The sequence below is a fragment of the Hemitrygon akajei genome, chromosome 5, assembly GCF_048418815.1.
Source record: "Hemitrygon akajei chromosome 5, sHemAka1.3, whole genome shotgun sequence".
In the NCBI taxonomy this organism is placed as follows: Eukaryota; Metazoa; Chordata; class Chondrichthyes; order Myliobatiformes; family Dasyatidae; genus Hemitrygon; species Hemitrygon akajei.
Genome location: NC_133128.1, coordinates 172,475,835 through 172,491,322, shown reverse-complemented (window position 1 = coordinate 172,491,322; position 15,488 = coordinate 172,475,835). Strand labels below are relative to the sequence as shown.

The 15,488-nt window shown below is 40.6% G+C and overlaps 1 protein-coding gene across 2 annotated transcripts in view; it reads left to right on the top strand.

Annotated features, from left to right (window-relative positions):
- Positions 1 to 15,488, top strand: part of LOC140728462 (integrin alpha-6-like) — a 94,818-nt gene that overhangs the window by 58,058 nt on the left and 21,272 nt on the right. For both annotated transcript variants that reach the window (XM_073047215.1, XM_073047216.1), the window contains exons 6-10: positions 274 to 484; positions 3,607 to 3,800; positions 6,271 to 6,359; positions 12,866 to 12,993; positions 13,828 to 13,923. In XM_073047215.1, the coding sequence (XP_072903316.1) occupies positions 274 to 484; positions 3,607 to 3,800; positions 6,271 to 6,359; positions 12,866 to 12,993; positions 13,828 to 13,923 (718 nt within the window). The remainder of the gene's footprint in view (positions 1 to 273; positions 485 to 3,606; positions 3,801 to 6,270; positions 6,360 to 12,865; positions 12,994 to 13,827; positions 13,924 to 15,488) is intronic.

The following is a 15,488-nucleotide window of genomic DNA, read 5'->3' as shown; positions in this document are numbered from 1 at the left end:
GAGGCATTGACTCGCATGTTTGTGTCATCAGAGCTTCTGACGGCAACACCTTGTCACTAAACGCAGACAACTCAGCAGGAGCCTTGATTTATTACTCCAAAGTTCAACTGATGTGCTAATTGTCTTCAAAACATAACAGGAATTGTGTTGATTTAATAGGTTGGACATGTAATGCATTTACATCGTCTTTGTGATGCCTTTCCCTGTTGGATTGTCCATAAATGTTAATAAAATATTTAGAAAATGTGCTTTGATTCTGCTGTTTTATGTTAGGCTTCTCCCTGGACTCGGGCAAAGGAATCACATCACAGGACACATTAACCATTGTATCGGGTGCACCAAGAGCCAACCACACCGGAGCTGTTCTTTTTCTAAAGATGGAGAAATCAACAGGAAATCTAAAGACTGAATACATCCTGAATGGAGAAGGGCTGGCTTCGTCTTTTGGATACGATGTTGCGGTGGTAGATCTGAACGGAGACAGGTTAGTTTGTGGGGCAGGATACAAGTGATAACTCCGTTGTTCTGCAGGATGTGTGCTGACAGGGTTAGATGTTGCAGTACCTTTTTATTTTGTGGATTGTAAGAACATTATCATTTGTGTATAAAGAGCAGAATCGTTGGTGGGGAGGCTGACGGTACAGCTTCAGATTTCAGTTTACTGCTGTGCTGAAGCTGATGTGGCTTGCCTTGTTTTCTCGACTAGCCCAGCAGGTGTTAGTTTTACAGCTCTTAAAAGCCTGGAAAATGCCGCTCAGTTGCCCAGCCGGTAGAGCTGTTGGCCCACAGCTCCAGTAACGTGGGTACAATCCTGACCTCCAACATTGTCGGTGTGGAGTGTGCACGTTCTCCTTGTGACTGCATGGGATTCTTCTGGATGCTCCTGTTTCTTCTGACTTTCCAAAAATAAATACTGTGAGTTGGAAAGTTCATTGACCATTGCAAAATGCCCTTGGTGTGTAGGTGAATGATGGCCTCTGGGTGGTGTTGATTGGAATTTGGAGCAAACAAAATGGATTTGGTTAGGATGACTATAATAAGGCTTGTGTTGGCATTTCTTGCCATGGATTCACCACACAGCAAAGTAATATTGAACCTCTTTTTCTCAAAGTGTAGACATTCCTTCATCCAACAGTACTGTTAGGAAGGATTCTGGAGTTGTATGAATATAGAAGATGTTAATTCAAGCAACAACCAGTCTTCAGTTCTAATTGTAAATTGCAAGCACTAAATTGAAGTTAAAAATGCAAGGCTGATCCACAGAATAAGAGATGTGGTTTGCAAAATGGTGACCATGAGACATTTGCACGTGCATCAGCCAAATGGTAAGACAATGGGGTTGTGTTAATTGGCCTGCATCAATCCAGGATTTAGTCATTTGTACCATTGTAAATTAGTTAAGGGAAGTGTCCCAGCCAAGGTATTTTAACATTCAGAAGTCTCTCTCACTGTAAGTATGCAATTCAAAGGAACCACTTGCCAACCCAATGTATTGAAGTAAACAATGTCATTGTAACTATTGAAATGTTATTGAATCACCTACTGTTACCATTGATCTTAAGGGTAGAAAAATGTGATGTACCTTGAATTTGTAGTACTTTACCAAGAGTGTCTCCAGAATGATCCTGCTTGTTGTGATGAATAAAGCTTCAATGTCTCTCTGGTGACATCAGTCACAGTCACAACAGTAGCATCGCCAGTGTCGCGCCACACCACTACTGCGAGCAAATACCGCAGAGAAATACTCTACCATTCTGTGACTGTAACCTGTTAGTCCCAAAGCTGAAATGATATTTCAAAGTCAAGATTTAAAACCCAAGTGTTATGTAAAGAAAGCATGATTGTCAAATTTTGCTTGATAATCCTTCTTTACGATATCTTCTGGATATTTTATGTGTTGCAAATGCTCTAAAGAAGCTAATTTGTTGTTCTCAGTAATTTATTCAGCTGTGGTTGTTATGACAACTAAGCTTATTTGTGTCCTCATCTGGTGATCTCGTACAAAAGTTTGTTTAACAGGATAGTGACCCAAACAACAGATCTTGATTGATTTCATTTTCCCTTTTCTGGTTTTCTTCATAACAGAGACCAAAACAAGGTTGCTGGTAGAAGGAAATGTAGATGTCTTCTGAAAAATAATTTACATTGGTTTATTTTTGGAAGACTGGTGGAGGTCAATAAGACATCAAATGCTGGAGCCAGAATGATAATTGGTTAAGGATCCAGGCTTGTTAGAATGTCACAAAGTATTATGTATCCTGATAATCTCTCATGCTTTAAAAGTAATAAAACTGGCTGACTTTTCTCCAGCCATGACACTATGTCTACAGCTCTCTTCGGTGCCATCTGATTCTTCCTGTAATCTGATGACCAGAGCCATACAAGGCATATACAGGGTAAATTACACTAGAGGGTAAATAGTCTTGTGCAGTTCTCATGTAATCTCCCAGGTCTTGTACTCTGAACTTCAACTATGTACCTTCTCAAACACTTTAAAGATGGAATACTTAACTGGTACAATAAACCAATTGCAGCCTGTGGAATTTACAGACTTTATTTGCTTTACAAATTGTAGTATTGGCACTATTTGTCTTTTAAAAGCAAATGGATATTAATTAACAAATTCATATGAGGATACAATACAGATTTACCAACTAACACAGTCACAGGCATTTTAACATTTAAAAACTTAATCATGGCGCCATCTACTGACACATCAGTGAGAGCAGATAAATGTTCTTTTTTTCCAGAATAATTGTTGTTATAGATGGGGAAAAAGATGGCATTTATATAAAACTATTTGAGACATAAGCAAAATATGAAAGTGTAGGCATTATTGTAAGAGGGTGTGAGACTGCATTCGATACATTTTGAAGTGGACTTCTTCAACTTAATCTAAATGCAGGCATATGGGAACACGTCACTGGACCTCACGGTCAGTATGGATGAGTTGGGCTGAAGGGCATATTCCCATTTCTATAACAATGGTTGTGGTTATTTGTAATGTGATATTATTTGATTACAGATACCTAGCAGATTAGGAAATTGCCTTATTTAGATATCTGGTGGACATTTTGTTTAATAGGAAAGTGGAAAAGGTCACCTGTCCTTCCTAGAGCCTGGTGAGGCCATGAAAACATTTTTAAGGATAAATTAAATACTGATTTGATAGAATGAATGAAAAGGTCGACAGTAAATTGGGTGGCTCATTATGGATGAAGCTACTAGTAGGCCAGGTAGTCAGTTTCATAGTGTAATTATATAAGCATTTCTATCATATAATAAGCTGTGTTAGCAATTAAGTTCATCTCAGGAATGTATGCCTAAAATTAAGTTTTCCTGACCTCATGGATGACATTTAATTTTCTGAATAAATTTTCGTTTCCCTTGAGGGACTGTCCAACATATTTCATTTAAATCACAACCAATAGAAAGTAAACTAATTCAACAATAGTATAGAATGTGTAACAGTAGGTCCATGCAGCTGAAAGAGCCAAAGAGCTACAGATGTGCGCGTTGTTGTTACGGTGGATGGCATGTGGAGAAATTTTCAAGAAACAATTTCACTTTGTTTCAGCACAAAAATGAGAATGATTTTCTCCCCAGGTGGTTGGATCTTGTTGTTGGAGCACCGCAGTTCTTTGATAGAGAAGCTGAAATTGGTGGTGCTGCATATGTTTACATCAATGATAAAGGGAATTGGAAAAACGCCAATCGTATTCGATTGAACGGTACTAAAGATTCCATGTTCGGCTTGGCTGTTGAGAATATAGGTGACATTAACCAGGATGGATATTCAGGTAAGATCACAACTAATCCATAAGTAATAGCTTGTATTTAATTGAACTGAGATTTTGTATTTTTACATGAATATAGACAAATATAGTTACCCTAGAAGTGACTTGCATCATATGTTCAATTGTTCCATTTAATTTTAGAGAATGTATACAAGCTGAATTTCTTGTTCTTCAGACATCCACAAAAACAGAAGAGAAGCCCAAAGAATGTATGACAGTAAAATGTTAGAGCCCCTAAGCTTCCTTGTATGTCAATCAGAAACGAAAGAAAATCTGCAGATGCTAGGATCCAAGCAAAACACACAAATTGCTGCAGGAACTCATCAGGCCGGGTAGCATCTATGAAGAGTACAGTCGACATTTTGGGCCGAGGGCCTTCTGCAGGACCCTTCAGTAATGATGAAGAGTCTCGGCCCAACACGTTGACTGCCTGGCTTGTTGAGTTCATCTAGCATTTTGTGTGTGCTGTTCCTTTGTACTTGTTACATTTAACAGTGTTAGTTTCTTTAACACAACTTTATATTCACAGTCTTAATAGAAATTTTGTATATAAACATTTATAGTACAGCCAAAATGAAAATACTTATTTAATTATTTCAAACTGAATGCACAGTAAGTATCCAGACAATTTGCTATTGGAAAGATATTTCCTTAATTAAAATTGCCTTGTTTTCCTTTGACCCAAATTATTTGAAGGGTTTAAAAATATTTTGCTGTAATATGGGAAATTGTTGGTGTTTTAAAACTTTTTTTTATTAAAACCACTTATGTGACAATCTTGCCTTTCTTGAAAACATGGCCTTTGATTTTGATAGTTTTATCCTCAATCTAACCTTGTGGTATTCACGGTTCCTAAAGTTGTTTTAGAACTCTTTTATCAATTGATGGATTTTAGAGAATGAAAATGAAATATTTTATTGTTTCATGTTTGGATGTTTTTTATTGAATTTTCAAGTTATGATCAGACTGCAATTATTCTCCCAAGAATTTAGGAAATATACTTGATTAAGGGACACAAATGGATTTTGGTCTTACTTTACTTTTTATTGTCACCAAACAATTGATACTAGAGCGTACAATCATCACAGCAATATTTGATTCACTGTCTAGGTGGTGTTGAAGTTGTACAAAGAACCTGAGCAGTTTTTATTGTCTTGTACTTCTCAAGTGCAGTTGAAGCATACTGTCAAAACAATGCCTGTTTGTTGAAGATGGCTGTATACCTTATCTCTTTTAGATAATGTTTTCAAAACAATACTGTTTCAATTGCAAATGAATCTCACAATCATATCTCGTTCTGCCTAAAAGCAGGAGTCAATGTTCTTGGGGTTAAATTCCTGCCACATACTGTATATCCACAATAAAAATGCGATTCCAGTCTACGTTCTACTAGACCTGCTAGGCCACTTGGTTCATAGGAAGTCAAGGAAATTTGCATTTGACCTGTTTCAAAAGGGAATAAAAATCTTTGCAAATATGTTAAAACTTTAATGATTAAATTGCATACATAGATACCAAGGATTTGCCTTAATCCAATGACGTAGGAGTTGGGGTTAGTAAGTTGTGAATGTTATTTTGGTGATGCAAGCGTAGCAACTCTTGCATGCTGCCCCAGCACATCCTCGGACTCTTGTTCATTTCTCTCTGTGTTTTGATGTATACATGGCCAACAAAGCAAAACTAATTTAATCTGTTTGGAGAAGAGTCAAGTTCCATCCACCCAGAGAAACCTGAAAATAGACTAAATATGTGAAACTTTTTGGACAGGAAAGTAGACACACTTAGTTGGTGCATGAAAAAGTTAGTCCAGGTATTTTATCTCTTATTATTGTGCTGTTTTATCTTTTTTTCTAACGTAACTTTTAATTAGTATTGTAACTCTGAACAAAGTCACCAGAGAGGCTCAGCTGGTAGATATAAAAGTTTTTATTGGGACACACACAAGTTGGCAACCTTTGGAGTTGAGTTTTTCCAGATGCCTGAATTTTCCCACCAACACACCCAAAATGAGTTTTAATTTACTGTGGTCTCTGAGTTGTATTCATGCAATGGGGTATTGATTGCATTCATGCATATGCAGACATCTCAGTCAAACTGGATGTTTCCTGTTCGAACCTGCATTTCCTACCAGAACTGCATTTTAAATTTGATCTACAATCAATATTCGGATCTGAAGATTGGTTGTTGAAGGTTAATATTTGCTGTATTGCATCTCAAAAATACATCCTAACAGTAGATAGACCCAAAACGTTTTGTTTACTTTTCATATAACTTTGAAAAGTCACGGATTTCAGTCAAACCAGAACCCAGCATTGAATCAATATAAACCATGTCATGATGTTATCCACTAGATGGCATAGACAGCTTTTATATTTGTAAAGTTGAATATTTTTTAATTCTTTGTGAAGACCTGTTGGCTGTTATAAATCTGTTCAAAAAATAGATGCTAACAGTTCTATTGGTCCACCTTCAGATATTGCTGTTGGAGTGCCATATGATGATAACGGCAAAGTTTACATATACCATGGGTCTGTTTCTGGAATAAATACAAAACCGGCCCAGGTAAGAGTTTTTACCAAATATTTACAATTGTCAAAGTTTCTGATCTGAAAATTAAATTCTGTTGCTGCTTAGAAATATAATTATCTTAATGTAAAGTTCAAAGTAAATTTATTATTGAAGAACACATGTCACCATTTATGACCCTGAGATTTATTTTCTGTGAATATTCTCAGTAACTACATGAAGTACAATAGAAAGCCCACACCCAGCAGGACGGATAACAACCAATGTGCAAAAACAAAACTCTGCAAATGCTAAAAGAAAGGGGAAAAAGTACTAACACTGAAATAAGTATCAAGAAGATGAGATGAAAAATCCTTGAAAGTGAGTCCAAAGGTTGAGGGAACAGTAGTGATGGGGGAAATAAAGTTATCCCTCTGGTTCAAGAGCCTGGTGGATGAAGAGTAATAACTCTTCCTGAACCTGGTAGTGTGGGTTCTGAGGCTCCTGAATGTTCTTCCTGATGGCAGTAACAAGAAGACAGCTTGGCCTGGAATGTTGGGGCCCTTGATGATGGATGCTGCTTTCCTGCAACAGTGCTCCATGTAGATGTGCTCTATGGTGGGGAGGGCTTTACGCATGATGGACTTGGCCAAATCCACTACTTTTTGTCGGCTTTTCCATACAAAGGCATTGGTGTTTCCATACCAGGTCACGATGCAACTAGAAAATATACTCTCCACCACACACCTCTAGAAGTTTTAGTTGACATGCCAAATCTTCGCAAGTTTCTAATGAAGTCAATTTGCTGCCGTCCTCTCTTCATAATGCCACTTGAGTTTTGAACCCAGGTCAGATCCTCTGAAATGATTACACAGAGGAATTTAAAGTTGCTGACTCTCCACCTCTGATCCCCCGATGAGAACTGGCTCATGGACCTCCTCCTGAAGTCAATAATCAGCTCCTCAGTCATGCTGCCATTGTGTGAGAGGCTGTTGTTGTGCACCATTCAGCCAGATTTTCAGTCTCCCTCCTATGTGCTGATTCATCATCACCTATGATTCAGCCAACGGCAGTGGTGTCATTGGCAAATTTAAATATGGCATTGGAGCTGTACTTAGCCTTACAGTCATTAGTATAAAGTGAGTGGGGCAGGGGGCTAAACTCAGCCTTGTGGTGCACTTGTGCTGAGGGAGCTAGTGGAGGAAATGTGGCTGATCTGAATTGAATGGGGTCTGCACGTGAGGGTGCACAAGGAGGTATTGAGGCCAAAGTCTTGGAGCTTATTGCTTAGTTGTGCGGGAATGATGGAATTGATTGCAGAGCTGTAGTCATTGAAGAGCATCGCTATCCAATGTTCCAGGGCTGAGTGAAGAGCCAATGAAATTACATCTGCTGTGGGCCTGTTGTGATGGTAGGCAAATTGGAGTGGATCCAAGTCACTTTTTAGGCAGGACTTGATATGTTTCATCACCAACCTCTCGATGCACTTCATCATAGTAGATTTAAGTGCTACTGGACGATAGTTACCGAAGCAGGTTATCGCATTCTTCTTGGGCACTAGTATAATTGAAGCATGCTTGAAGCAAGTGGGTACCTCAGATTGCTGAAATGAGAGGTTAAAGATATGGATGAACACTCCAGCCAGTTGATGAACACAGGTCTTTAATACCCGGGCAGGTACCCATTCTGGGCCAGATGCTTTCTGAGGGGTCACCCTCCTGAAGGATGCTGTCATGTTGGCCTCAGACTGAAGTCACAGGGCCATCAGGGGCTGTGGGAGTTCATGAAGGTGCTCTGTGTTTTGATGGTCAAAGTGAACATTGAGCTCATCTGGGCCACTTGGTTTCAGTTTGTAGAAGGTGAGAACGTTCAAGCCTGCCACGGCTGTTGATCTTCCTTCAGCGAGTTAAGTTTGGTCCCGAGTTGCCATTTCGTACGTGAGATGGCTTTCCAGAGATCACATCAGGACCTCTTGTATTTAGCTTGGTCACTAGAGCTGACTGCCACTGACCTGGCCCTCCGCAGACTGCAGATCTCATAGTTCATCCAGAGCTTCTGGTTAGAGAAGACAGAATGATTTTGTGGAGACACACTCGTCTAAGACCGTACAATAAAATTTATGATGCTAGTAATTTTATTCTGTTGATTTTTTAAATCCAGTTGTTAATCCTTTCATGTGCCATTCACAGTGAAGTGATATAGCTGCAACCAAGCAATTTGGTTGCATTAACTGCTGTTTAACTTGCTTTACCTAACACTTACTGTGAATTGCAATTATAATGATTTTTGCTTTTGACTGCAGATGAATAGCGAAAGGTGTAATTGTTGGCTGCTTTTATTTGACTATAACTGCACTGCTGGTCCTACTTCAAATTTACTTCAGACTCTGGTGCCATTCTGCGTGGTAGCGGCCATTTCTAATAAGCCAATTGCCGCTGCTGGCGACCTAGCACGGGTTGTTATCCTTGAATGACGCACCCTCCAATCACTCCAGTAGTGATGTTCCACAAAGTTGGAGAACTGTATTCAAATCTTTATTTGCAACTAGCAAAGTGAACAATCTTGAAGTGATGCAATTGAATGGTCAACAGATATGACATCTGGCAATCACCAGAACTGGCCAGAACAAAGCACAAGTATGCAACTTGTTCCCTCACTTTTACCACCCCCCCCCCCCCACCCCATGTGACTAGTTACCAAAGCAAACTGGCAACACAGAATTCAATACAGATAGAAAACAGATACATGGCTCCTACACTATACTGATGGATTCTGGTTGGTTGCTGTGTTTTATAAAGTAAAAACAACACACACAAAATGCTGGTGGAACACAGCAGGCCAGGCAGCATCTATAAAGAGAAGTACTGTCAACGTTTCGGGCCGAGACCCTTCGTCAGGACTAACTAAAAGGAAAGATAGTAAGAGATTTGAAAGTAGTGGGGGGAGGGGGAAATGCGAAATGATAGGAGAAGACCGGAGGGGGTGGGATGAAGCTAAGAGCTGGAAAGGTGAGGAGGGGCATTAACGGAAGTTAGAGAAGTCAATGTTCATGCCATCAGGTTGGAGGCTACCCAGCCGGTATATAAGGTGTTGTTCCTCCAACCTGAGTTTGGATTCATCTTGACAGTAGAGGACATATCAGAATGGGAATGGGACGTGGAATTAAAATGTGTGGCCACTGGGAGATCCTGCTTTCTCTGGCGGACCGAGCATAGGTGTTCAGCGAAACGATCTCCCAGTCTGCGTCGGGTCTCACCAATATATAAAAGGCCACACCGGGAGCACCGGACGCAGTATACCACACCAGCCGACTCACAGGTGAAGTGTCTCCTCACCTGGAAGGACTGTCTGGGGCCCTGAATGGTGGTGAGGGAGGAAGTGTATGGGCAGGTGTAGCACTTGTTCCGCTTACAAGGATAGGTGCCAGGAGGGAGATTGGTGGGAAGGGATGGGGGGGATGAGTGGACAAGGGAGTCGCGTAGGGAGCGATCCCTGTGGAAAGCAGAAAGGGGGAGGAGGGAAAGATGTGCTTGGTAGTGGGATCCCGTTGGAGGTGGCGGAAGTTACAGAGAATTATACGTTGGACCTGGAGGCTGGTGGGGTGGTAGGTGAGGACAAGGGGAACCCTATCCTGAGTGGGGTGGTGGGCGGATGGGGTGAAAAATTTATAATTTATAAAGTAAATTAGCTTGTCTTTTTGACAGGCTGTTTCACTGTTACCTCATTCCAAATGATATTGGGCATTGTCTGTTAGTGTAGAATTTTAGTCTTGATGTTATCAGCCTTAAAGCCACCTCTTCTTTAAAGATCTTGCTATCTCAACACAAATAGGTGTACTAGATTTCAGACAGTACCTTTACTCCACATGGTAAGGAGGGAATGTTATAATTTCTAGGTAGTAGTGACCTAGTCAGTTAATTCCAGAACGAGTGTGGGTATATTATTTGGTTTTGTATGTTAATTTTTATTCTTGCTGTTCACCTGACTTGTTTAATTATAAAACCTCCATCTGGTAAGAACGTATTTTGCTTGCTTTCAAAGTTAAGCAAATAACATGGTTATATTTTGTGCATTTTAGTGGAGAATTTGAAGAGATAGCATTTTGTTATAAACCATGGATCTCCCATTATGAGCTTGGCTCCATTGGGAATGCAAGATCTGTTTCCAGGAATAACTAGTCACATTGAATTAAAATAAGGCCTAGAAATATGACAGGATTCATGATGTTATTGATGAATTACATTCTCAGTAGATTTTGACAAGTTTGCTGGCAATGTTAAATTTAAAAACCACATTACAGAGCCACATTTTAATTTATTTTAGTACTTTATTGACATACAGCATGAAGTAGGCCCTTCCAGGCCTTCAAGCTGTGCCACTCAGCAACTAATGTTCTCCCCTCCCCCCTCCGCTCAAGTTTAATCCTAGCCTAATCACAGGACAATTTACAACAGCCAATTAACCTATTGACTGGTATGGCTTTGGACTGTGGGAGAAAACCGGAGCACCCGAAAGAAACGCACGCAGTCACAGGGAGAATGTACAAACTCCGTACAGGCAGTAGCAGGAATCGAACCCAGGTCTCTGGTACTGTAAAGTGTTGTTCTAACCACTACACTACCATGATGCCCATATGCGAAACATTAGCTGATTTTTTTTTCTTCATTTATGTGTTGGCTTTTGTAGCTAAAAAAGCAAAATACTTGTATTAGAAATCCTCCTTAGTGTCAAGTTTACTTCTGTGTTTGCAAAGCACAGAAATGGGTCCTTTGGCTCATCATGTCTATAGCAACCATCTATACTAATCCCATGTGCAGCACTTGGTTCATAATCTTCTCTGCCTTGGTGATTGAATGATCATTGAAATACCTCTGAAATGTTGTAAGGATCCCTGCCTACAGCACCCTCTCATATTGTGCATTCCAGATTTCTATGACTCGTCTGGGTGAGAAAATTCTTCCTCAGATCTCCTCTAAACTTATCACTTGCTATAAATACTTCTTGCTATTCATGCTACCGGTACTTCTAATTTGTGCACCCCTGTCAGGCCTCTCTCAGCCTCTTCCTGACCAAGAAGAACAAAGCCAACCTATCCAATTTCTCCAAACTGGAGTTCTCCAGCCCAGGTAATGCCTGAGTGAATCTTCTCTGCAACCCCTTCAAGGCAATCAATATGTTTCTGCAGTGCGATGACCAGAACTGTACACGGTTCTTCAGAAGTGGCCTAATTGCAATATCTCTGCGTCCATCTTCCATTCCCTGTCTAATGAAGAAAACTATCATGTATGTCATCTTTACCAACTTATCTACTAGCTTCATGGATCCTTACACTTGTACAGTACTACATTTTCCCTCCGTTTTCCCAAGGGCCCCACCATCTGTTTAATCTTCCTTTTGTGCATCACCTCGCATTTATCAGGGTTAAATTCCATCTGCCATTGCTTTGTCCATTTTAGCAACTGGCCAATATGGAGTTCAACCTAGATAAGTGTGAAGTGGTTCATTCTGGTAGGTCAAATACGATGGCAGAATATAGTATTAATGGTAATACTCTTGGCAGTGTGGAGGATCAGAGGGATCTTGGGGTCCGAGTCCATAGGACACTCAAAGCAGCTGTGCAGGTTGACTCTGTGGTTAAGAAAGTGTACAGTGTATTGTCCTTCATCAATCGTGGAGTTGAATTTAGGAGCTGAGAGGTAATGTTGCAGCTATATAGGACCCTGGTCAGACTCCACTTGGAGTACTGTGCTCAGTTCTGGTCGCCTCACTATAAGAAGGATGTGGAAACCATAGAAAGGGTGCAGAAGAGATTTACAACAATGTTGCCTGGATTGGGGAGCATGCCTTATGAGAATAGTTTGAGTGAACTCGGCCTTTTCTGCTTGGAGTGACAGAGGATGAGAGGTGACCTGATAGAGGTGTATAAGATGATGAGAAGCACTGATCGTGTGGATAGAGGCTTTTCCCCAGGGCTGAAATGGTTGCCACAAGAGTACACAGGTTTAAGGTGCTGGGGAGCAGGTACAGAGGAGATGTCAGGGGTAAGTTTTTTTTACTCAGAGTGGTGAGTGCGTGGAAAGGCCTGCCGGCAGTGGTGATGGAGGCGGGTACGATAGGGTCTTTTAATAGACTTTTAGATAGGTACATGGAGCTTAGTAAAATAGAGGGCTGTAGTTAAGCCTAGTAATTTCTAAGGTAGGGACATGTTCAACACAACTTTGTGGGCTGAAGGGCCTGTATTGTGCTGTAGGTTTTCTAAGTTTCTAATATCACCCTGCAGTCTACAACTGACCTCCTCGCTGTTTATAGCATCTTTGGAATTACTGTCATGTAATTCATTAGAGGAAGTCTTGCATTTTTTAAAAAAGTACTCAAACATGGCCCTAGGACATTTCAAAGAGCTTTACAATGAGGTTTATTTTAAAATATAGTTAATTTTGAACTTTACATAACAGAAATCCAGCTCATAGCACTTATTTTGAAGCTGCCAGCTATCACGTGTCTAGATGCATGCTTTAACTTCTTAAGCTAATAGTGAAATGTAATTATTTCAAATTCACTAGATCCTTGAGGTGAGAGATCCTTCTGTCAGTCACTTTGGCTACTCTCTTGCGGGCAACATGGATCTAGATGGGAATGGCTATCCTGACGTGGCTGTTGGATCACTTAGTGATGCGGTCTTCATGTACAGGTGAGCCCTTAAGCAGTATTTTTTTTAAGGATTCTACAACACGTTCAACTTTGAGAATGGAGAAGGAGAAAGCAGCTTAGCTTTAAGACGGAAAACAGTGTTGTGGAGAGTTGGATGAGACAACCGGAATGTTGTTGATAGGGTGAGGCTGGAGCAGCCATGGGGATAAGCTGTGAAGAGATCTGGTTGAAAGGCTAATAAGGAAACAAGGGAGCATAAAAACAGTGAAAGAAAGGCAAATAGAGTGGAAAGGAAACTAAACCAAAAATTTAAAGGCTGAGAAACGCAGAGCTGCTGGAAATGCCCAGACGTTCAGGGCAGGCCATGCTGAAGGGAAGCTTCTGGAATGTACTATACGACCTCTTCCATTGGTGTCTGTGGTGTCCATGAATCGGGACATCTCCCTCTCCCAGCATTGCCATCTTTGCAGTGAGCACTCCCAAAGTGGCTCCCAAGTAAGGGAGGGACTTGAAGTCATCGCCTCGTCATTAAGAAATGTCTGTGTGAATTTGGTCATCACTTTCATTTTCTGCACAAGACTCCTCCAAATACCAGTTTAATATTTATTGAGGAGGAAGACTTGGTACTTTGTATCTCATGTTAGTCCGCAACTCCCCTGCACAAAGTGCATGCATAAAAATCACTGATGTAGCCCCCTTCTCTGTGCCACTTTGACGTGTTTTCATGGACTAGTGCAGGGGCTCCCAACCTGGGGACCATCGACCCCTTGCTTAATGGCATTGGTCCATGCTATAAAAAAGGTTGGGAACCCCTGGACTAATGAATTTTAAGCCAACTTGTTGTTACTGAGCTAATTATTTTGTTCTTCCTCAGGGCTCGGCCTGTTATAACAATTGAGAAAAATATTGTTACTTTTCCTAAGGATATTGATATTAATAAAAAGAATTGCCAGAATAACAAAAGCATTTGGTAAGTAACTTAAAGCAATAGCAAGCACCTATATTAATGTAAGGTTTCCAACTCTGTTAATCATAGTTGTCAAATGTTTTGTTGTAGTGTAAAATCTAACTGAGCCCCAGGATTTTTTGGGTGGGGAGAGGTTGTGGAAGTTGGACAAGGGAGGGTTCATAGCACGTAGTGAGTAGAACGGTACATCACAGGAGCAAACTCTTCAACCCATGATGAAGGTAATCTCTGGGAGATACCAGATCTATGAACATAGAACAGTACAGCACAGAAACCAGCCCTTTGGCTTGCCGTGTTATAATAAACTATTTATCCTAGTAGTTAAGTGAATAACTGGGCTCTTCAGCCTAAACAATATCCATATCCCTTCATTCGTTGTGTATTCATGTGCCTGTCTAAGATCATCTTAACCTCCACCACCACCTCAGCCGTACGTTCCAGGTATTACTGCCATTCTCTGCTGTAAACTTGCCCCTCACATCTTTCTTGAATTTATCCCCAGTCACCTTAAGTCCATTGCCCTCTACAATTAGACATTTTGACCCTAGGACAATTATACCGACTTTCCACTCTATCGACGCCTCTAATAATCATACAAACCTCGGTCACGTGTTTCCTGAGCTTTGGCTGCTTCAGAGAAAAGAACCAACGTTTGACCAATTTCTCATAGCATTGCCCTCTAAGCCAGGCAATATTCTGGTAAACCTCTTCTGTACTCTCTCCAAAGCCTCCACATCCTTCCCTTTAAGTGGTGACCAGAATATGCCAGATGTGACCTAAAGCAGAGTTTTATAAAGCTACAACACAACTTCCTGACTATTGAACTCAATGCCTTGACTAATCAAGGCCAGCATACCATCTGCATTCTTTCTCACCCTACCAATTTATGTAACCGCTTCGATTTGGACCCTGTATATTCACATGGTTAAGGGGCCCTGCCATTAGCAATATACTGTACATTTGATCTCCCAAACCTCTCACACGGCCAGATTAAATTCCACCTGCCATTTTTAGATCTGTATCTGCAACTGATGCATCCTTTGACAATGTTCTACACCAGCCTTTCTCAACCTTTTTGCCCTGGAGCAACACTTGAAATAATTTTCACGTCTCAGGGAGCCCCTGCGTTTATTTAAAAAGAATTGTTCTATTCTCAACTCGCAGTATGTTAGTGTGATCCGTAAGTTCTAGATAAAATAATCCAAAAGTCAATGATCTTTTGAGTAGAGAATGAATTTTTAGCCAATCTTTCTTGGTGGGGGGGGGGGGGGGTAAAAATAGGTAGTTAAGCTTAGCCTGCCTTTCTTGAAATTAATATCTTTCTTTCCATTTCATAAATTAAAAGAACTCAGAAGGCAAAAATGCATTTATGCCACAGGTTTTAAAAAGTAAACTGTGTAATACCACTGGCGGTTCACATGTGGTGATATCTGGGTGGTGGCAGTGAGTTCAGTAGTCTCATGGCCTGGGGAAATAAACTTTTTCCCATCCTAACATTCTTTGTCTTAATGCTGTGGTACCTCCTGCCTGATGGTAGAGGTCAAAGAGTTTGTTGGACAGATGGGAGG